Here is a 24,912-nt window from a genome sequence, read left to right as displayed (position 1 = left end):
ACAAAAAATCCCAAAACTGAAGAGCAACAAAATTTATACTTTTCCTGAACAGTACTTTTTATGATGAGGTATAGTTGGACTTCTTCCCAGTGAGACTGTAAAATATTTCTGCAGTGCTGCAAATCTGACAACAGAAACTGTAAAACCGAGGAGTGAGAGTGAGAATGTGTTTCAGACGGGTTTTATTTTATTCTGACTTTATAATGTGCTTCTAAATTCATTGCAAATTTCTAATTTAAAAATTCCAGTTTTCCTTTCCTCTTGGCGTCTTAGGTTTTCTGTGTGTGACAGACTTTGATGATACAAATCCCAGATGCTAGTAGTTGTTGTTGGTGGTGTGTTTTTTAGCCCAGTGTAAAAGAGGCTCTAGTGTGTGTGTGTGTGTGTGTGTGCATGTGGTGTTTGTGAGCAGTGAGTTGCAGCAACAGGCCCGAGGCCTGGCTGTAAGGATAGCTGGGCCTCTGTGGGCTAATCTGATTTGAAGGTGACAGAGACACGAGAGAGGAATTACTCTGAGGCCACTGTCTGGATAAGGGGTGTGTGTGTGTGGGGCGTGTTTGACTTAGTTTAACTGCATGCTAGTGAGTTGTGAGATCTATGACAGCAATTGTGTACATGGTGAGAGAGTATTTATTGTGACTGTTTATGAAAGAGGGAGAGAGACAGAGAGGAGGGAGACTAACCTGGAACAGTTTGTTTACTACAATTGTGTGTTGTTTTATATGTTACCACATATGTGGATGAGAATTAAAAAACTGTGAACCATTTTATTGGACACACAGCTTCAAAAGAAATTTCATAAAACACCTTTGCCTTGAACATCATTAAATTAATAAGTGAATTTAGGGTTCCTCTAACGATGGCATATGATTCTGTGGCGGAGCTTGTTATCATGAAATTAATCAACAGAATAGCTGGGAGGCGCTCATACAGAAAGTTTTACACAGTTGACAAATCACTGTCCTTCCACATTAACTCAGGGGATGGAAAGCATTGGAAAGGACATGAGGGACTGAGACTATCAAAGGGGGATCCTACAGTCGCACAGCTACAGAGGAAGTGCAGGGCCGAGGACTGTAATGGGGGCCAGCGGGGACTGTCAATGGGTCAGATGAAAACAAGAAGAAATGCTTACTTTAATCAGGTTTAGTCTGTCATACTGAAAGAAAATTAAAAGAGAAAACAAAATGTTAACAAAAGCAGTGAAGCAACATGAGCACAAAGAAATAGAAAATGAGAGCGAAGAAGCGGAGGGACCGAGGAGACCTGACATCAGATCTGTTACTGCGCTGCGTCTGAGTCTCCGTGTAGCTGGCGTGTTACATGAGAAGCCTGGTTGATTATTGCTGTATCATTGTCTCTGTTATCATCACTGGGGCCTTTCTGCACAGAGGTACGCTGCCTCTGTTTTCGCTGAATGCACTCTTTTATTTGGATTGCATTAGGGCTTGGATGATCAAGCTCACGTTGCTGGGACGACCTCACGCCATCTGGGGTCATGTGACCGCTGCTGACCACAGAGGCTCAAAGGGGGGTGGTAGTGGTGGTGGTGGTGGTGGGTGGTTTGCAATAGGATTGGGGTGGGGGGTGAGGTTGGGTGGGGGCGTTAACTGTGGCACAGACGTGAGGAATGAGGTAATCGATTAGGATTTGTGTGTATATGTGTATGTGTCAAACAGTTTGTGCAACTACATAGCAGCAAAGAGAGCATCAACAAACTCACATTAAATATCTCACTGTATTTCATTGTCTGCCCTGTTTCTGTCTCTATTTAGAAGAGCTCAACTCAGCTGAGGCCTTGTATTATGGACAGCTTAAATACTCAGCAATAGATTTAATGAGACTGGAAAAAAGTAAAAGAAAAAAAAGAAAAGTGGGATGACATCTGACAAGTAGCAAATTAGATGGATGAAGAGACAGTATGGGCGATGCACTAAAACGTGACACCAGTTTGCGTTGCGTTTACAGGACGAGGGGAGGGAGGTGGGGGGAGATTTTAGGCTCGCGGTGCGAGAAAAAGAGCAGGAGAGATTCTCTCATGTGGCAACAGAGAGGCAGCTCAAATAATGATGTAGTCCTGGAGCTTTGGACCAGGATCCTGGCAGAGTTTTTAAGCATTTGTCCCTCTGCAGCCAGGCAGTCACACAGCAGGACGGATATAAAGCTCTCATTGCCAAAATGCAACAAGGGGATAAGTTTGTAAAGAGAGGGAGAGGACACGGGCCAATGTAGGGAGAAAAAAAAGAAGCAGAGAAGAGAGAGGACATTTGACAATTATTTGCACTGTTGTTTATTCAGGAAGGGTTAGGACCAGAAACATTTATTTTCATTCTTGTAATCGTCGAAGTCTGAAAAACAACCGCCTATCCTGATGGGATCTCATCTGCACTGTGCATATCATTTGATTTTCAAAAGTGTAATCAGGAATTGCCACATTGCATATCACCAGAAAGGAAAAGGAAAGGACAGGAGAGAAGGAGGAAAAGGAAGTGAGTGAGGTTCGGAGTGGGCTCGTCGGTTTCAAGGAAATGCCCATCTGCTGTGATGGTGGGTGCAGATGGGGCTCGTAATGGTTGCAGTGTGCACAGAAACAAGCTGGGTTCGGGGGGTGGGGGGGGTGAAGCATCGCAAACAAGGTTCGGACATTTCCACAGAGCTGCTCACAAGACAAGAGGTGGGTCATGGGGCAGGAGGAAGAGGAGGAAGAGAAGGAGGGGGAGGGGGGGGGGGCGGGAGGAGCTGGGCACAGGAATATTTTCGAAGAACAGAAAAAAGAGTAATGCTTACTTTGGAAAGTCGCTTGTGAGACTAGCATGCAATCAGGAGAAGAACAAAGAAAAATCAGATAGAAAAAAAAATGAAACTAGAAAGAAATCAACTGCAAGAAGAAACAGCTGAAAAGTACCAACAGAGGAACTGAACAGTCATTATCAGATGGCACACATTATCACATGGCATGTAGCAGCAGCAGCAGAGAGAGAGAATAAGAGAAAGAGAGAAAGAGAGAAAGAGAGGGCGTGCACACTGTGTTGTGGAGACAAATTAAAATAAAAAAAATGATTCAAACAAAAGAGTCAAAAAACAACACGTGGTTTAAAAACAGCAGAGACGGATGGAGACAGAATGAGATGGAAAAGGATGGAGGGAGTGTCATGGCTGGTTTCTAACATTTTGGGAGCTGAGCATTGAGTGCTGAGCGTAACAAAACATTAGAGCCACATGCTCCTTCTGTGAAATAACCTGGATGTGTGAAAGATTGAACTTCAGCTTCACTTGTCAAGGGGGTGGGGGTGTGTGTGATGCAGATGGAACCTAAATAACACCTAAAACTGTTTTTATTTTATTTATCTATTCATTACTTTGTGCCATATTTATGATCATAGATGCAAAGCTGCTCCTTCTGTTGTCCTCCTACACTTCCAACACAACTCTTTCATAACATACAGTATATATAACACAAGCAACAATAGAAAGCAGAAACACCCTCAACACAGTACACCTCTGCCAACGACACTAGGTTCTCCCACCTGCTGTGTTCACTCTGTCTTAGAACAATACTTACACGTGTACATTACGAGTTTTACTTGCTGCGTCCCTTCTAATGCTCTGCCAATGTAAAAGGGAGGTGGGTGGGTGGGTGGGTGGAGGAGGGGTGCTACCTGGACAGTGTTTCTGCAGCTGAAAAGTTGCAGCAAGTAAAACCCCTGCACCATTGCTTCTTTAGGCTGAATTCAGATATTGAAATGTACACAATTTTAGAATCAGGAGATTGATAAAACGATTGAAATACTTCACCTGAATGAACAGTTATGACGTCGGCTTGTGACCTGTCTTATTAAAATCTGCTCAGAAGTTGTAGAACATCTATCTTTACTATCTTAACTGAGGTAACACATGGCTTTAATTGGTATAGTTGATTTTTTATAAGGCGTATAAAACCAACCTTTGCACAGCTAGCATGTCTTCATCAGAGTGGTTCTGATGTTACACTACTTTAATGAAGACATACTGCAGCTGTTGGCTCCTTCAAGTCATTTAAAGCTTTAACTATGACAGTGTGGACCAGACCATTCCTGCCTAATCCTGCACATTGAAGCACTTATATCAGTTCAATGATCCTTCATTCATCTACCACATCACTTCTAAATAGAAAATATAAATACTGAATAGTGAGTGTCTGGGTGTTGTCAGTGTGACTCATTATGTCTGATTGATTTCATTGTGTAGGACAACTCTAATAAACTCAGCTCTGTGATGGAGGGAGGGGGGGGTAAAACAAGCTTTTAAGTGATTACATTTCTGAAGATACGGACTGACAGCAGCATTTCAACACTCGTCTGTCCTCTCTGTCATTCAATTGTTGTTTTAACGCAGGGAATAAATAAAGAGTTTAGATACTGGGGAGTCAATGAGATGTAAAAATGAAAGGCTGGAATGGAGAGGAGGGTGCAATCTCTCCTGAGGCGGGAGAGTGATAGTTACAGCTCACTAGTTACATATCAGTATGTACAAGTCAATAACCAATCATATCACATACGTCACCACAGTGGGGAGAGGAAAAAAAATAAATCATAAAGCCTGGGACAACTCTGACGTATTTATGCAGTCACAGTTAACAAACGGCTGCATAGGGGAGTTTACACATCATCTCGGCTATCACAGTCAGGATAAACATTTACACTCTATGCACCCACACTTCTTTAAGTGCATGTAACAAGTGCAATTAGTTGTAATGCCTGCTGTTGTGTTTCTGATCATCTATGAGTTAACGCATAGTTTTAAAAAATGAGATCAGTCTATCCTTGATCCATGTCTGTGAAATCGGCCCCTCGTTACAGCAGCTTTTTGCACCAGAAGTGCTCCACAGTTGTTCTCTACCAGGAACCTCTCTTCACATCGCCGACTTTTTTTCAGTGGAAAGGACACACTGTTGAGCGTTCTTGACAGAGCTGAGAAGGTTGTGTGATTTTCGAGTTCAAAAGTAGTGAGAGATAGTAGACACTGTATGTACTTTAAACTGCACTGCACTTCAGAGTGTGAGGCTAACCTTTGTCTCTATCTGGAAAAAAAAGAAAAGAAAAGGAAAAAAAAGGTACTCAGACGTAAAAAAAAAAATAAAAAAAATAAGAGCATCTTCTGGTCACTCACCTTTGAGTTCTTTCCCCCGCTTCGTGCTGACTGCAGGGAGTATGTTCGCTGGACAACCTGCTCGGGCGTGGAGGGGGACTTGTCAGAGGAGTGGTCTGAACCCTTCTCCACCATGTTCTCACCCTCCTGGGTCTGTGGCGTGGGAGAGCGCGAACGTTTACGTAGGACCGGTGAGCAGGCAGGTGTGCTCTTGTTGGAGTTACTGGCAGTGCTGAAAAAGAAGGAAAGAGACGGAGTGATGAGGAAAATATCCATGTCATCATTTTAATGTTACTTCCTGATAAATCTAATAAAAAAAAAACAAAAACAGAATCTAGTCTGTTAAAGGACAGGGAAAAGTTCATCACAGACACTCCTTGTTTACAGGTCAGTATGGAAAGCAGCACAGTACACACACACACACACACACACACATACACACACACACAGTTTCCTCGGACTTACATCACATGTGGCTTAACGGCCTTGAAGCATCATGTGCTAACCTGACTAATAACAGCTGAGCTAATACGGGAAACCAACAACAACGGCAGCAGCAGCAGCAGTGACGGAAACGTAGGCAGAGACGCTGTCACACACACACACACATCCCGAGGACTCTCTGTCTAATGCCGCAGCGGTGAAATTGATACGTTTGCTTTTGAGCCCACTCTCAATTTGATTAAGAAATCCACCGCAGCGAGAAAAAACAAGCGAGTGAAATTGGCTGGACCTCGACATTTATCGAGCGGTTTCTTTCAAATCCTGGAAAACACAAGGCCTCATGATAATGAAAGATCTTTTTTCCAAAGAGAGGATAACTGTTTCCATGCTCACAGCAGAGCCTGGGAGACATAACAAGGATTAAATGATCACAGATACAATACCGGGTGGAAAAATAGCAGGCCTATAGTTTGTGATTGCGTTATCTACAGTGATGCTGTGTGTCGACTTCAACACAAGGATCTCCTTTATACATCCACTGACAGCAACCTAGCTAAGACAGAACTGTTGTCCTAGGACAGGTAGTCCCTGCTATTTCACTTTACACTAAGTCACCATCAGGCAGCTTTTATGAACTAGCAATAGACACTCTTTTCTTATATGCACACACACACACACATACTGTACATGGACACACAGATCAGAGGATTAGCAAGAAGCCTTCTCCTCAAAACGACAGAAGCGAACAAAAGGCTGTGTAAGTGATCTGGGCGGCAGTGTGCCCGCCAGGCTCGGTTACTTGACATGACGTTATGCAAGCCGTTGCGTCACTGCCAGCCAATGGCCGTTGTTAGTGGCCATGAATTACTGATCTACTGTTACGTTCTTCTAGACTTCGCTGCAGCTCGGAGCAGTGGATCATACAGAGCAGCGTCGACAGCTTCTGTCCCGCTGTCGCCGTCTGACGTACCAGTGGCTGTTTGATTTTTTAAAAAGGCCAACACAGAGCCGTCACAGCTGGAGGACAGATAATGCACGTCTGGTATATTATGGTACATCTAACATCAATTTATATGATTGCCCGGGGGATGATCATTTCGACTGTACTGTACGTTGTGTGCTCTGCGACGTCAGCTGATTAGTCCCTACTGACCCGATTAGAGTAAATTTGCAGGATGGCTCTTTAGTGCAGTGATCTCCTGGCTTGTATTTAGCCGTTACTTACTCTACTTGTAACTTTTGATATATGTCTTGATTTTCAAGAGTCATCCACCAGGGTATAACTGTGAAAACGCGAGCTGCATTGATATTCAGCATGCACGATAATCTCTGTCTGAGCCAGGAGACTGTCTGTCTGGGCTACACACAAACATACAGCACCAAATACAAGTTGGCAGACAAATAAAGCAGAAAAGGAAACTGTTGAGAGGATGTTATGAACCACCCATACACTCACAAATCTCTTGTGATCAATTCTGTTGTTTGTTGTTGGGTAACATCCACATTAATCATTAAATATTTGGTATTTGTCGTGTGACACGGAGTCTGTGCTTTCTCCTTGATTGTTAATATTTCATTTCATAAGTGTATTCATTTTGCATGACATAAGCAGAGGAGGTCTGTATTTCAGGCATGGTGGCCTGCCTCAAAAATAAAACACTGCAACAACCCTGTGGGCTAATGTCTGTTTCCATTGCAACAAATTAGATAACAATCAAACTAAGCTTAAAAACGGTATAAACTAGACTAGAGGAAGAACAGTTTTAGACACATCTGTGAAAATCAGCTCATCTATTGACATATAATGCAGCACTATGCAGCAGGACACAAGAGAGTGGCCACATCCTCTACATGTCAGGTGCAGGCCGGTGAAAACCCTGCGGTTCTGTTTGTCCAGTTCTGCTGAATCATCTCTCACCGGGTCTCAGCTCTCCTTGGTCAGAGCAGCACATTAATAAAACGTGTCATCTCCTTCCAGGATAATTTCATTATCATATGTTCGTGCGTGGCTTATTAAACATGCTGCACATTTGCCTGTGGCCGTTCTCAATGTCTTATCCAAGGTCATCAGTTAACTCTTGGGGCTGTTCTCGTCCATCTACAGTTAAAGTCCTAAAACAAATACACAATTCAATTCCACAGGAGAACAGTTTGTACACTCAGAAGTACGTTTTTATTTTAAATACCCTGATGAGGACAGATACAATCTTAATTCAGCATAAAGTATGTGTTTTTATGAAAACTTGAACTAAAGTGAGTGATTGTGGTGGCATACAGTAAGGTGTTGGCAGGTGCAGGTCCTTCATCTTGCTTTGCCCCATTAAACACCACAGACCATGACCCTATGGCCGTAGGGATTATATTTATAGTTGACCTGTCTATACTGGGTCCCTCTGTCTCGCCAGACAACAGAGAGAGTTAACATGAAAGTGAAGGGGGAGACTCTGTAGAGAGAGAAAAATATTTATACGAGTAAATAAATAAATGTTAGACTCCTTTTTTTTTTAGCACTGTCATTTTACAGTCATTTTTTCTAAATACTATTACTTAAACATATCTTTTGGTCACTTGGCAGTCATAATAATACCCCATACAAATGTGGGGACATAAAGAAATACAATAGAAAGATAAAGAAAGAGAGCAAGAGCACTGTTTCATTCCAATTCAGGTGTTTCAAGTTAGTAAAGTAAAGTCAGGTGCTTCACACCCACTGATTTGGCACTCATCCTAACTCTCCTAATTTCTTTTAAACAAACTATGTTGCACAAGTCTGGACGCAAATATCTGCTTGTGTGCATCATGGGCAACCTGACTGGGAGAGGTGACGGCACATTGTAAGGTAATTAGGCTCAAAGCTTATAATCAGTATCTTCCCACACGTTGTTGACAACTGCCAACCAGGACAAGTGCAATCATGAGAGATGCAACCTCATGGAAACAGTCAACATCACACAGGAGGAGTATGTGCAGGTTAAAATATTATTACATTTAAACCTTCTTATATTAAATATGCAGGATGAATATGTTACTGATATAGAAATGAGCAGCATCTGATCTATTTAGAGGACAGTAACAGTTTTATCTATAAAACTTTATATGAGTTTGAACATGAACATGCTCTCCAAAAATAAATAATCAATCACTATGTCCTAATAATAACAACAACCCTGCCTAATCCCAATCACATGTAGGAAACGCAATGCACACACTGGGTTCCCTGCTCTTTTGTTACTCCATCCACCACTGCTGCATATTCTCAAGTACACAATGTACTGCACCAGCACACACACACACACACACACACACACACACACACACACACACACACACACACACACACACACACACACACACACACACACACACACACACACACACACACACACACACACAACGTCATACACATTATTCGATTCCCCCTCTGATGTAGACGGTCAGAGTAACTTCATACAGTGTGACAGCGATGTTTTTTCCATGGCACATCCTGGCCTGGTTCCCAATATCTCACTCAGCTTTCATCATATGCTGACGACAACACACACACCCTCACCCACTGTGGGGTGAAAAGGTGTAAGACTGGGTGGGGTTATGGTGGTGGATGGTGTCAGGTTAAACCAAGGCCTCCCTCAGGTCATTAACTACTCAAAAAAGTAAAAAAACTTGATATTACCAGTTAAAAACAGTAGCTTTGCCTCTTAAGAAAAGCAGCTGGAACTAAACACAAATATTAGACAGCCTAAATAAGAAATAAAGCATCAACCACTACAATATAGCTATTGTTTTTGATTTGTTTTTTACCTGTGGAGCAACAAATGCCCAAACTGAAATAAATATAAGAGACAGAGAGAAAAAAAACACCAAGTCGACCATCTCTTCTACCTTCCTTAAATACAAAAAAACTGACAGGACACTCTGGTACAGGACCCTCCACTTGTAGCAGAAGAGGAATTCATGGACCGCCTCCTCCTCCTCTTCCCAGATACACAGCGGTAAACAATGGGAACACGGATCCGTCATCAGCATATGAATGACTAAGCCTGATCACTCATTCACGCAACAGTTTGCTCTTTGAACCAGCATGGTGGTGTGGATGGAGCGAACACGCAGCTGACGCTAGCCTGCCGAGAGGTGCACAAAGGCATCCATCACAGATGCTTTGTGGGTAACTCCTTCGTGGAACAAAAACACAGAGGGTTTGCCATGTAGCAACAGTACCTGCTGCCTGGCGCATTATCTCCGGACAGTAATGCTCGGGGAGTTACAGGAAGCGCCACAATGAGTTCTGCAGCTGTCGAATAATAGACACAGCTGTCGGTACCTGTACAGTTAATGGTTTAGTTTAGTTATATATATATATATATATATATATGTATATATACCCTGGGCTGTAACCCTGATATTATATAAAAAAAATACAATGCATTATTTATTTTCCTTTACCTAAAAAAACAGAGCTTGAGTCACTGATGGAGAACACGTGTTTTCAGCACCACTCACATCACATGAGTGATGGACTTATACAACTGCACTGATTAAGTGATCTGCACTGAACTATTTACTGTAGAGAAAAGCGGGGTGACAAACAATTTTACAATTGAAAAGTCACACCGGTTAGAGTGCCGCCCACACAACTACATCGCTCAAACAATGCTCAGCTTGGACCGAGAATCGCTATAGCAACAGTGAACAGAGAGTGTGGTTTAAATATTCAGAGTGTGACTAAATATACTTGAGCGGCTCTGCTGTTAAGAGATGCTGCGTCTGTGTGGGAAATACAGCAGGGAGGCAATGTGACAGACGAACCGTTGTGGTCCACAGGGGATTAGATCTTCATCATCTGATGACGGATTTCTGAGCTTCTTGATCTAAACATCTACAATTATAATAGCTACTTTATGATACTCATATGTATTTAGGTATTCATTCTGTATTTATGTGCAATATTTCTGCTTACATCTGAATTTGAATTAAGTGAATTAGAACCTCATTATTCATTATTTTTAAATTATGATAAAATGAGTGCCTGGTTAAAGAAACATTGACATGGCATAGAATAGCTTTTCTGTGACTAAGATGAGTAAAATAAAATAAAAAACATTATGGTGGGATTACAGGCAATCATTGTCTTTATTTTGATCCAGTGTTCCTGTACACACCATTGTTAACATCTTCCTTGATTATTTAACCATAAAGCCTCACATTTTACACAGCACAGTGCGCTCATTTGCATACTGTGCCAGAGCGATTGGTCCCAGAGGCTGGAGCACGCAACTCATCTGCATTACAGAGCTCGCCACAGACAGACTGCATGACTGACAGACCGACTGACTTCAAGGTGTTGATCAAACAGGATCCCCGCATGTCAGAGTCATTCAAAATAGGTCAAGATTTTACATATGAAGTGCAAAAGAGAAAGAGAGAGACAAGCACGCTGCTTGCGCCACTTTGTTACAGTCTTTTCTTTAAATAAGCTCTAAAGCTCTAAATCCAACCGGCTCAAGCTGTCCAAACGCTCAGCTTCACAATAGAACAGAGTTCCGGGCCTTTCTGAGGGCCCCACTTGTTTTCACTGTTTTGCTGACCCTGGAAAATACCCATCTGGCAGTGGCCCTTCAGCTCCGCTTTGGTTTGAAAAGGCCATGAGGAGCACCGCGCTCGAAAGCAGCCACTGCGCATGCACGCACAGGAATGCGCATACAGTACACAGAAGCAGACATAAACATGGGGCATGCGCGTGGACACGGAGAACATACGCCCACAGGATCACAGAAATACATGACACTTCCCTCTGTTTCCAGCAAAATGATCAATACAGCACCATCATACACATTACATACTAAAGACTACACATTCAATCACCTTCACAATTAAATACATACATGAACTGCATGTATTATATAACCAGACCTATCCTACCCCACCCATCCACTCTCTCTCTGACCATGAACACTGGCACCAACACACACATACACACATATACACACACACCCTGGTACCGCCATACCCCTGCTGATAGACACAGTCCCTCAACACCTCGCCGTAGCAGCCCTCAAGACAGCGACAGCCCTCATTGGCCACCGTCACACACTCAAACACCACCATGTCCTCGTAGGCAGCCCCCAGTAATGAGCTGTTCATCCAGCGGATCATCCCACGGACTGTGGCACTGCACCTTCCTTTCTCTCTCAGTGTAAAAGAAGAAACGTAGCTGGACAGATAAAAGGAAAGACAGAGAGAGAGAGAGAGGGAGAGAGAGAGAGACAGACAGAGAGAGAGAAAGAGAGAGAGAAGATGGAAGAGGCAGGCAGGGAGATTTTCTTTAGCAGGCTTAGGGCCACTGATCTTCCCTGGCCAGCTCTGATCTCCTAATAACCAGCTTACATCGCCCTTAACACCACCTGCCAAAGAAGAGGCACTGGTGGTCTGAGGTGCAGCTGCCCTCCCTCCCTCTCACCCTCCCACCCCTCTCTCTTCTTTTGGGCTCTGTTCCTAAATAGTACATGCTGATCTTGCCAAGCAAGGAAACTAATCATTATGCAGACCCCATGTAATTCTGCCTGAGTGCAGGCAGGTATATCGGCAAGTAGCACTAACCTGGTCGCAGCCATGTAGAGAGCCACTCCGCAGCGATCAGCCCTTTGCAAACGGCTTCATTCACACAGCGGGAGACGTGGATGAGGCATAGGAGGAAGGAGAGGAGGAGGAGGAGGAGGAGGAGGGGGGAAGAGGAGAGAGGAGAGAGGGATGAGGGATAACGGGGAGGAGGGTGAACGAGTTCCGGAGCATGCCAGGAGGATGGGAGGAAAAGGAGGAGGAAGCAGACGCAGCACTGGCAGATAAAAAAAACAACAACAACAACGTATTTTCCCGACAGACAGAGAGAATCAGGCCCCTTCTCTTTCTCTCTATATCATTCACTCTCTTCCTCTTTGTCTAATTGAGGTTGATAAGCTCCTGTTCTCTCTTAGCAACCTGCACTTTTCCATTCCGCTCTATCTCTTCCTCCGCTCTGCCAGCCGTTGGATCATCTGCCTGATCGCTGCATCCGCTAGTATCCAAGCAAGGCTCTTCTCTCGCGATTTCTGCTCCTCGCTCGCAGAATTTCATGGCTGCAGACTGACAATAGATGGAAGGAGATTCAGTGAGAACGTGCGAGCGGAGACAGAGAGAGAGAGAGAGAGAGAGAGAGAGAGGGAGGGAGAGAGAGAGAGAGGGTGAGAGACAGAGACACAGCGAGTGTGAGGGAGGAAAGAGATGGCTTTCACTTTGCATTCCACCTCTACTTGATGCTGGTGCACTGAGCCTGCTGCTTTCTCAATTATTCATGTGCTTCATGAATGGAGGGGCTGACATCACCGGCTTTCAGGTCACTTTACATTCGAAGCTCCTTCTAAATCAGACAATAAGTGAGCTCGGGCTCCGTGGTTTTGTGGCCTCACAGACACACACACTCACACTCAGACTATAAATAAATATATACAAACTTCAGTTATATCAATAATAGAACTATGTTCATCAGTCAAACTCTGTTCATATGCATTTCTTTATCTTTTTGGCAGATGAATTTGACTTTGACTTAGGGAGGTGGAGAGAGAGAGTCTGTAACCACAACTGCACAAAAGCACACAAAAGGAACAATTACTCTCTGTGTAAAGTGAAAACGGAACCAGACTAACTGATAAACAAAAGACAATGTTAGGCAAGGTCTGACAGCTGCCATCAGGATATTATACAATTGACACTATATCAATATTTAATCTAAATCATTGTTTTCATCAATATTGGTATCAAATGACCTCTATATGACATATTCCAATTATATCCATCAAATATGCACAATCTATTATACTAGTGGATTTAGATCTGACCAATATGATAAAGTGAATGCCCAATTAAAACTAATTACTTATTGTGTGATTTCACTGTCCACTGAGGCCACCGCTTTGCAGCTCAAGAAATCCAGCGGCATCGTAACACATCGCCATGTGCAGAATTAGTTATTAGTCATTCCTGCCGCAGTGTTAAGTGCTTACTTCAGTTGATTTCACCAATTTCTTTTTTGTATTTCATTTGCAGGAAGGAGCCACTGCATAACTAAATATTCTCCTAGATACATATGGAAATGTTGATTTCAACTTCAGATGAACCTTGTTTCCCCTTAAGCAGTTCAGGGAATTTATCTTTTAATCTTTGTGTGAAGTTTAGAAGCTACTCTAAACGGGTCATGGTGTTTTTTTGTTTGGGCTTGTTTAAATTTTGCAAAATTATCCACTCCAAGTGTTTTATTTCATGGCAGCTGTGGCTGTGACAGCTGTTGTCTTTAAGGTTTGTTATGTTGTCACCCCATGTGTCACTCCATTGCACTTTGCATTTTGTTTTTTAGCGATACATCAACTTCTCCAACTCCATCAGCTCTTGCAGAAAATGAAAGGCTTAATCCATAGGGCTGGAACTGGGGTTTCCGTTACTGGATTACTAGTGTTATGGTGGATTACACACCTATTGTAGCATTTACAGCCTCTATGCGTGAAACCTTGAAAGACATGTCTTTATAAGATGACAGAGTACTATACTTGTTACAATCAAAGTCTCCTCACAGCCTGTTTCTCTCGAAAATAAGATGTACACCATCTCCACTGCTCTTTCTGTTTGAGTGACATCGTATTAACGCTAAACCAACACGGACTGGTCTCATGAACATGTCAGGAGAGGTAATTTTAAGGTAATCCATCCCCACATACATAAAGATTACCACAGTTAGTAATCAGCTCTGTGTCTTTATAATGAAGCAAATGGAGCCCTGAGCCGTGCTGCTGGAAAGACTTGACCCCGGGGCTGCAGCAGTGCTGGCTGCCTCTGTGGGAGCGCTGAGCGGAGCCGTGCTGTGGAACAAAGAGAGCTGGACCACTGAGCCCGACCACTGTGTGCCCAGATAAGCCTGCCCAGCCTCACACCAACAACTGACCTACTTAGGGGACCTCTGTTCTCATTGTTGTTGCACCCGGGGGACACGCAGATGGTCAAATTGACCACACACTCCCAGAGATGGTATGCACTGAACAGCCACGGGTACATAACTGTTGATTCACGCAGATGATCGACAGATCTGACAGCCTCCAATCGTTTCAATTTCATTCTTCTGCTTATTAATAGTGGTGTAGTTCAAAGCACCGACACATCCTGAGTATTAGAGACACATTTCTCCATCTTTCTGAGACGAAGGCGTGCTGTTTACCAAGTTGTCATGGTAACACCAAATGTGGCAACGCCTGGCTGGGTCGGAAATGTCTGTCGGCCCGACTGTGTCTCGGCCGTGCAGTTACCATGGCAGCCCGTCAAACCATTCATGTGCACCTCCACTTGAAGTGTTCACAACTAGAGGGAGAAAGAGAGAGCCGGAGGAGGGTGCGTGTTTGGGGGAGTGTGTGAGTGTGTGTGTGTGTGTGGGGGGGGGGGGGGCTGCTGCATTAACACACACAATTAGTTATCTACACAGCCTGTTTTGCTGTAAACATGTTTGGAGTAACAGGAGCAGGTGACAGTGTGGGACCGGATGGATGGCTGATGGTCCGTTTTACTCACAGCAAGAAGATACTGTAGAGTAGAAAGATGAGACAACGAGATTTTCAATATTGATGGTTGTCTGAGAGCAGAGTTTAAAAACTCCACGTCGCTACCTTTCCTAAAAACTATTAAAAAAAAAACAGTCCTGAGACCATAACTTCAGTATTTAGTCCCAGGCTTAATTAAAATGCTTAATTACCCTCACTGTATGGTGAACCCAACATAGACAGGCCTGAGACAATTTTTGGGTTCTCATTGAAGCTGTGACCTACTGTACCTCTGGGTATGGGAACCTGTTTTAAAAGCAGCTATAATTAAACACACTGATTTAAATTCAAGAGCACAACTCAGCACGGTGAGGTAATTTAAGGACCCGGCGGACATGTCAGAGAGTGGCGGGAGGGGACAGGAAACTGGCAACCGGATTAAACCCCTGTGGGACACTTTGTCCCAGTGGAATGGGACACAGCCACTGCCATCTGCAGGGGATACACAGGCGGAAGGAAAGAGAGCGGTGGGCAGAGAGAGGGTAGCCAGAGAGAGAGAGAGAGAGAGCGAGAGCGAGATAATATATAAGGGAGAGAGGCAGGTGAAGCGAGGAGGTGAAAGGGTGAATATTTGTAAATTCAAATATTGTAACTTGTGAACTAAGCTGCTACAATTCTTGGATGCTTGAAAGAAAAAAATGGCTGAATTCTTGCACACTGTCGGAACTGTGTTTTTTTTAAAGACACAGAACGTTTTGGTCTAATTTCATCAAGCAGTTTAGACACACTTCAGACTTTACTTCAAACTTTACTATCTTTTATCAGAAATGTCACTAATCACATCATTATTCACTTGAAAAATACGTCCCACACAGATGATGCTCACATGTTCTGTCTATCCATTTCAAAGGGATGAATATGTATTACCTCTCTGGTATTAACATATATTCAAGTAGAGCCTTGGTAGCTGATAGTTACAGCCACATGACTGCAGGATCCTCAGCCTGATTCCAGTCTGGGACTTGTTGTGTTTTATGTTGTGTCTCACGATCCGCTTATTCCCTGTTTGCCTCAGGTAACTACGAAGAACTTCTGGTATCAACATGATCATGGTTTGGATGAGAACTTACTACACACAGAAAACATGTCTGAACTTCAATAACTGAGGCACTGATTGGATTTAGACTTTTTCTCACATGATTTCATTCTTCTAAGCAATGGTCACATAATACGTTTTCAAAAATTCAAATGCAAACATGTAACTTGGAAAGGTTCACCCCCCTGCTATACTGTCATGTTATGTCAGCTGCATGTTTGAGGGAATAACAAATACAGGAAGTCGTGCTAAACTGTTTGCCTCAGCTTGTAGATGAGATAGATAAACTATAGACTATGGATTCCTAAACAACCACCGCAGAGAGCAAATGAAAAGCAAATAAATCCTAGTTTACTGTACTAGAGGGAAATGGGTTTGGTACACAAAAAGCTATTTTTCTGATGTACAGTAGCCTTAGTGATTCATGAGAGGGAGGAGGTGAGCAGGTTCGGATGATGCTTTTAAAAAGCTTAATGGAAAATGGCCTTATTGTTTGGACAGGCTTAATTTGAGAAGCGAGCATATGGAACGCTAATGTGAAGTCTTTTCATCAGACATCCATCACAGAGCGGTACGCACGACTGTGTGTCCCTGAATGCAACTTCCAGTCCATTAATAATGAGGATGATAGAGACCAAGGTAACCTGCCTGTCTCCTAATGTAATTTTATAATTACACCACAGTGTCTGAAAAAAATCATTTACAAAATAAAAACAAGACATTTTCATCACTAAATGCAATGCAACCTGTACATTACTGGTCTCCCACATTTTTCTTCCTCGTTAAAGTGAGCACCTATAATGCCAATTTACACACAACTCGTTTATCATGAAGTGCTGTGCATACATGTGTTTCCTTCAGTTTCTTTATCATACCATTACAAAATCAATGCATCATCAATTACATCCCCTCACACTCCAAAGATAGGAAAATAGGTTGGATATATAGGGTGCAGGCAGAGGAGTGTGGCAGAGAACAATATAGAGTATAATCAGCAGTGACAAATGGGCTGTGGGAAGGATGCAGTAATAAAAAAGGGGGAGAATAAAGTGGAGAGAGAGAGAGAGAGAGAGGGGGGGGGGGGGGGAGAGAGAGAGAGAGAGAGAGAGTTAATAAGCTGAGGCCAGGAGGGAAACAATTCTGCGGTTTCTCCTCACTGCGGAGCCCCTGCTGTGAACTTAGAGGTCCATTGTGGCCCAGTCTGATGGTGCAGTGCTTTATCTGTCAGGCTGCAGTTGGTTCCAAGCTTCCCAGTCCATCCCTCATAAACCCTACCAACTCTGGACATTTCATGATTTTTTTGTTTTCTGGGCAGCTAGGAATAGCTCGGCGGAAGTGAAAGGGGCTTAATCATCAGGTCTGATGACCATATAAGATACTGAGAAGCATCTGAATGACCGGCAGTTCACCTGTAGTCCTTTTCCTTCTTCCCTTCTCTAATACTTTGCATACTGAAACAAGTCTTCTTGGTGCAGAGCAGAGGCCTGGGAGCTACAATTTTCAAGTCAGTCTTAAATAGCCTAGAGACATATTAGCAGCACAGCACTGGATAATATATGCCTGGGAGTCTGGTTTGCATGTATGTACGTGAGGATCTGAAGCATCCCTGCATATGTTGGCGGATGCAGGGATGCTTTGATGTTTTGTTATGTTTGTTTTGTTTTTGAGCATGTGCACACTAGTGGTTGTGACCGAGCTAAAATCTGCAGTCTCAGGAGGCTGTAAAGAAGAAGTTGGAGGACTTCAGTGCTCTTCTCCTTTCCCGCACGGCTCTCTGATCTGGATCTGGCCATGAAGCATGGCCTGTTTGGTAACGGCCAATAAGAAGAGGGGAACTGAACAACTGACCAGACAGCTGGGGTAAAGATACCCACAGGCCTTTATGTATGCAAGTCTGTCCAACTGTCCTGCAGCAACAACCGGCTTGTCCACGGTGCCACGTGCAGAGAATAAGCTCCAGCTCCAGCCTCCTGTCAGAGCCTTGCTGTTGCTACAGCTGCTGCTGCTGGCTGTGTGTGCACATCTGTGTCTGTGTGCGAGTGTGTGTCTGTGTGCAGATTTAAGTCACACCAAATGTCATATCAAGAGCAAACATCCCCACACTGGGGCCACTGCCAAATCCTGAGCAATCTCTCTCACACTCGCACACGGATGCATGTGCGCACAAATGCTCCCTCTCTCTTATCTCTTCCTTGTCTTCTGACAAGTAATGCTGCAAAAATACCCTCCACCCTGGCTCTCAACACAGTATGCACTTTGACAAACATGCACCCAACAGGGCTGCCTGGTTTCCAATCTGAAGACTCTTTGACACCCACTTTCCCTTGCATCAACTTACAGTACTCGAATCTAAATAAAAGTACACCCCCGAACAATGAGTATAGCAAAGAGGAAGAACACCCTCTTTAAAAAAAAAAACTGATAAAAATCCTATCAGGACCATTTCAGTCAGCCGGTCACAGACAGGCTTCCTACTGTATAAAATGTTGATATAATTCATTCTCTTTCATTGTTGGTGTCGTTGACAATTACAAAATGCTGCTATGTATGATAGTCTGAAAGTTAATAAAATCAAATTATGTGAAACTGTCCAGAGCTTAGGACTGCCCCAAAATGGGGGCATTTTGCCCCTAATATCTGAGACGGCGCAAGTTGATTTTTCATCTTGAACATGTGCATCCAGTAAATTTAACTTACACTGGAAAAATGTGGCAGGGGCAATTAAAAAAAAACTGGAATCTGTCATTACAGGTGGCAGGCCAATGTGTGTGAGGATCATGAATGAAAAGGAAATGTGAATATTTGCTTTGCAAGTTGATTTATGCCCCTAAATCTCCTAAAATTTTAAGTTAGGGGCCACCGTGCTCCTAGTAAAAGAAGTTAGTCTGGAGCCCTTCTGTCTTTTTTTGTCTTTATTTTTTGATAATCAATTGAGCTGCCAATGCAGGCAAAACATTTGATACAACAACATCATTATCAATATGAGCATCTTGAGCTATCTCATCTGTCATTAGGCAGACTGGGAGAGTCACTGGTTGGTTTAATACAGATAAATCAGTATATATGGTACAGATAAATAAACTGTGTGATCCAGTGTCAGCTGAGGGTTTATAGAACTGAGGACAACATATTCACTGATTGAACTACTGATTGATGGAGTGACCTCTAGGTCACTGTGTTTTGCCTACGTAGCAGACTGTCCCTGCAGAGGCCACAGGCCAGCGTAATAAACACTAATAACAGGAGAGAGATTCTGCTGGATCCTCTTAGTGATGAATCTGCAGGGGGAACTGACACCTAAACACTGTTATTTGCTCCTTGATTGATTTTGTTTGTCCTTCAGTGCAGACTGAAACACAGCTGGACAAGAAGCTTCTGGACAGGTGGCTATATTTTTTTTAACATAATACTGATTAAAAAAGGTACCAAAAACACATTGCATCATTTAGTAATTCTGGAGAGGACGGAGATGGATCTTATATTGGATACATTACAACTACAGACGTCCATGCTGTTACGTAACACAACAGCATGGCATCCAAACTATAGCCTGCTAGCCAGCCAGACAGGTCACCTCCATGTATAGGAGAAGACTATCGGATGCTAACAGATGGTTGTTCAGGGTAACATGTCAGTGTCTGTCACGGTGCTCCAAACAGATTAAATGAGGACAGACACAGGGTTGAAAGTGTTTCTGTGTGACATGATGATAAAACAGCTCAGGATGTCAGAGACCCTCACACATATGCACTCACTCTGATTAATTTTTATAAAGGCCTGAGAGGAAATGTTCAAAGCAACAGTCCACAGCCTTAAGAAAAAAAAAGATTGGGGGATTAAGTGATAGATTTGAGCTGCTTGAAAAAGAGAGGAGAAGGATGTACATGAGAGGACACTGACAAATATAGAGAGAATGAAAGAGACAGAGACATTAGGGAAAAGGAGAGGTCCTTTGGGGAAAAGAGGTCCTCATGAAAGTGAGAAGGAAGGAAGCGGGACGCACGTTGCCGAAACTGCTCCCCCTCTAGTTTTTTTTCGTCCTGCAGTGCTCTGTAATTCGTCTCTAAAAATATCAGGCAAGAGGAGGAGGAGCATAAACAAACACAAGGGGAGGAGAGGATAGAAGGAGGGATGGCTGGGAAGTGCACACAGAGAGAGCGCGTGCACACAACGCGCCGTGGCAAAAACTGGTTAAAAGAGAAAGTGTAAAGTGAGGCCACCTGGATGTGGATGTGTTTGTCCATGTGAGATGACCAAGGAAGAGGAAAACAAGCAAGGAAAGACAGCGAGAGCGAAAGCCGGGGAGAGGCAGAGGCAGCATGTGCCTGCTCTTTTCCAGGCGGCCACGTGAGTGCCTCTCCTCAGCTGCTCCGCTCACACTGAGCCCGCCAGAGGGGAGCAGAGCAGGGTCGTCACAGTCAGGGTGAAAAAAAAAAAAAAAAAAAAAAATCATGCTAGTCCACACTGGCTGCACTGGATGTACACACTCTGGTTACAGCATAGTGCTACATATTGATCTAGCACTCATTACGGACTGGTATGTTTTCTGTAGATTAACATAACCATACCCAGGTTAAGATGGACAGATGACACAATTCCAGCTCTGCCAGGAGAATATGTAGCCATGGAAGCACATATAGGCATGTCAGTGCAGCCCTAATCCAGAGAAACAGCAGAAAATGGGAACAGACACTTCGCCTCTGACTCGGTTGTGCTTTTCATACATGACGACCTCAAAGCTACAGAGAAAAAAAAAACATTTAGGTTCCATTTTATGCGTTTGGTCTTACCAGGCGAGCTTGAAGCCTTTCATTAGTACAGCGAGGAGTGTCTGACGTCCATAGCGTGATGTGGGCACTGGGCTGCCCGTCCACACCGCCGCATGCTGACTGACAGCTTGCCAAACCCTCACCTCCCATGCACGGAGCAGGAGAGATGCACGGAGGGAAGAAGGGAGGAGCGGCGGATGATGCAGAGACAGATGGATGGTCGGGGGGACCGAAGTCCGGAAAAGGATGATCCTCGGCTTTGCCCACCTGTCTGCTACATTCCTTCACTCGGACGGAGGTGCCGCAGTGCTGAGCGACTTGTGCCAGAAATTCAAAACCTCCCTTGGGGTTCTTCAGATTTCCCAAAAGAGAAGGAGGGTGACCTGCACCGCAATCTTTCACCATGCAAACTGCGGCATGCGGCGGAAGCAGGCGGACTAGCTGTTGCAGATGAATGGGAACATGGCTGGTGACCGGTTCCCCTTTAACTCTTCTCTATCGGGCTCTGTCAGACACTCTCCACCAAACGCCTCTGTTTGCTCGCTCAAACTCTCTCTGTCTCTCCCTCAGCCCTCTCTGCTGCGGATGAAAGCTGCACTTGCTGTACTCACAGTGAGCAGGCGCAGGATTTCTACCCTCCCCCCTCCCTCCTGCGCTCTCTCGCTCTCTCACCCTCCCTCCTGTTCTCTCTGTCCTCTTCCCTAGATGGCTCTCTTTCTCTATTTCTCTCCACGATAAGCCTAGCTGCCCCCAATTGGGCGACTAGAACAGGATGCTCGCCTCTGGCCATAACATCCTCTGTGCAACGACCCCCACCCCCACCTCCAACCCCCGTGCTATGTATGAGAGGGGTATTAAGTGAGTGGGGGTGGGGGTGTGTGGAGGGGGTGCTGCCATTTTTCCCTCTTGTATTGGAGTCCTGCCTTGATCAGTGTCAGCAGCTCGCCCTGTTAATCTCTTAATGAATTGAGTGTACTGGGGTCCTGTGTTTATAGCCGTGCTGTGTACTGTATGTGTTGTGCATACATGATGTACCAAATGAACATCATGGTGACTCAGTGCGCTCCAATGGTTTGGGTTATAACTGCACTGTGCTGAGTTTGAATCCAACCTGGCAGGCTGGTATATCAGCACAGCAGGCCTCTCAAGCTTTGGATCTCTGTAGTTAGTTAGGAGGGAGGTGTGGGTTGTATGCCTTTCCAAAAACCAGAACACTGAAGTGTTGGGGATGAATTCAAATATGTGTCTATTTACTTGTGTGTAACTGAAGATGGATTATTATTATTATACTATTGATTTGTGGTGAATATTATTCCACTGTTGTCACCGTACACTGTGTCATCAGATGCAACATGTATTAATGATAACAACAAGAACCTGAATCACCTTGTAGAGGCTGTGTGATTTATTACATCCCTTAAACCACGTCAGGTCACAAGGGTCAGAGAGCAGCCGACTGGTTCACTTTAAGGGGAAGCGTCATCCAAAACAATGGCGACAGGCACTGGGTCAGGGTTCCAGCACATTCTTCCCCTTTAATCTTCTTAAAGCACTGCACACAAATTACACCTCATTAGCCATGGCTAATACTACGGCTAATGCAAACCAACCCTCCAACATCAGAACACCTGAGATTCTGGTTGGACACAGACACAGACACACACACATACACACACTCACTGATGATTTCATCTCACGTATTTAACCGACTTAGATTTATTTCATTTAGTTTAACTGTTCCTTGCTCATTGATTCTGGTAATTGAAGTGAATTTTGTTGTTGGACTTTCCCTGTTTTATGATGGCTATATAAGGGAAAGCACTTAGTAATCATTTTTTTGGTGTAGCACAATATAAAGTTGTTGTTATTATTGTTATTGAGCTTTGCCTGCTGAGTCACTGAGCTTCATTCACTCACTCGGCCTTTTCAGATGCTGATGGAGCCAGGAGAGAGGGAGAGAGAGTGAGAGCATGACTAACTGAGTAAGAGAGAGAGAGATGGCAAGCAACCAGAAAAGATAAAGTAAAGCAGATGATGCAGTTGGACTTGAGCTCTATGTCAGAATCAGGGACATATTTAGACATTAGAGATTACTGAGCTGTACAATGTAAAGTATGGTATGTGAATCTCAGTATTGTTTTTAGAGGCTGCACAAGTAAATTGTTGTGTACTGCACCGGTGACAATAAAGTCTTATCTCTTCTGCTCCTGTGACATTATCTACACTACATCATGCTTTCCACAGGGATTTCTGATGACAGCCTGAAGCATCCCAGGAGGAGTATCACCTGTCCACAGTTACAACTGTACACATTTTCTCCTAAATTATCCTGTTCTTTCCTCCAACAAGCTGGGGTCTACGTTTGTTTTGCAACATATGTATGTGTCTGTGTTTGCATATTTGTGCTTGTACAAGCACTTTGGGTTCAAGAGGGCACCATAGAACAATCTATAACTAGAAATCAATAGGTAGCAGCTGCCTTACTCTTCAAAAGCACCTCAGACCACAGTTTGATTAGTTTTATGATGAAAACCTCTCATAGGGACGAGGATCTTTCATCTCTGAGCCAACGGGCAAGAAACGACATGACAGGAGGACACGCGTTCTCTCTATCGCTGGCCGGCATTGTCTCTCCCACCACGGGTTATGGTGCGAATGCAGAGGGACTGCAGGGAGAGAAAAGTGAGGAGACGGGCAAAGATATGAAAGTGCTGTAGTCTGTTCCCAGGGTGAGGCAGTGAGTGCTGTAATCTGAGCTTCAGTCAAGCAAGAGGACAGTAAGTCGTCTCATGCAGAGTCCATCTGCTAGTGCCCACCTTGTTATGGCTTCCTTACAGTTTCACAGGAAAAAATTAACACCATAGACCATCCTAATAATGTCAGAATAAATGACAGCAAACATGCAGGAAGGTCATAGAGTTCAGGCAGAGTTCACTGCTGACAGTCTCACTCTGTAATAGTCGGCAGAACATCTCGACCCAGCTTCCTCTACTAATGTGACTGACCAAGGAGCATGCATGGTTAATTTCCGTCAATATTACTTTGTGATAAGGAGGAGCAGAGCTTCCACTGAGGGTCGTTGTGACACTGCATATTTTTTGCATTCTAGTAAATACTGGCAACTGCACATGTAACCTAGCCTTTATGCTTTGTATGTCAAAAAATAGACATGTTATACCTACAGTATGTAAATACAGGTACATACATAAATTGAGACATCAGCCAACCTGTCCAGGAATTATTCAACATAGTTTCTTTTTTGTTGATAATTTTTCTTTCTGTATGTGGTGATGGTTTGACTGCAGCCTGCTGAGGAGAAGCAGCAGAGTGGTGCTGAATGGACAGCTCCTCTGGAGACTCAGTCAGATGTTCCCACTCATTGACGCCACCTGCTGGCCACACCACAGCTACTGTAAGTGCTGCTGTTGTAAACTTATTGTTATGATCAAATTATACAAAGGTGTTCCCACAGGCATCAAGCAAAAAAAAAAAAAGACACGATTTTACTCTCAGTTAAAGGTAAAATATTTAACACTCTTCCCCTGAATATATGCTAAGAAAAACATGGGCTTGCTTTGTTTTAAAGTTTGCTTGAAAAAAAAAAAGAATAGATGTTCGAGCTAGTATTTTAATTGAGTGACTACTATGTTTTGACAGCAGTAGTCATTATTGAATGTCAATACAACAGCAGTCACGGTTTCCTCCATCAGCTTCTTTTTTTAGCACTTCTTGAACCCTAATCTGGCCCAGAGATTTTTCATTTATTTCTGAGAATAGCATCGGCAGATAATCTGGATTAATCCCTCTACACTGCTTTGTGGGATTGGATGCCTTGGCGAGCTCCACTCTCCCATTCTGCCTGGTGGGCGTTCCTTCTGCCCTGTAACACAGAGAGTGGATTACTCTCGAACTGTTTCCCTTCAAC

General features: G+C 43.7%; 1 protein-coding gene across 33 annotated transcripts in view; it reads right to left on the bottom strand.

Annotated features, from left to right (window-relative positions):
• gramd1bb (GRAM domain containing 1Bb) overlaps positions 1-24,912 on the bottom strand; it is a 97,764-nt gene that overhangs the window by 20,452 nt on the left and 52,400 nt on the right. For 7 of the 33 annotated variants that reach the window (XM_085795166.1, XM_085795189.1, XM_085795161.1 and 4 more), the window contains one exon: positions 5,149-5,359. In XM_085795166.1, the coding sequence (XP_085651292.1) occupies positions 5,149-5,359 (211 nt within the window). Of the gene's footprint in view, positions 1-1,135; positions 1,160-2,787; positions 2,809-5,148; positions 5,360-11,575; positions 11,856-12,165; positions 12,220-21,008; positions 21,593-24,912 lie in introns of those variants that run through there. The other 26 variants (XM_085795155.1, XM_085795156.1, XM_085795160.1 and 23 more) reach the window with 18 other exon arrangements.

Source organism: Trachurus japonicus, chromosome 13, assembly GCF_045865225.1.
Source record: "Trachurus japonicus isolate A0001 chromosome 13, Traja_1.0".
Lineage (NCBI taxonomy): Eukaryota > Metazoa > Chordata > Actinopteri > Carangiformes > Carangidae > Trachurus > Trachurus japonicus.
The sequence above is the reverse complement of the archived record's forward strand: the minus strand, read 5'-3'. Positions and strand labels throughout refer to the sequence as shown.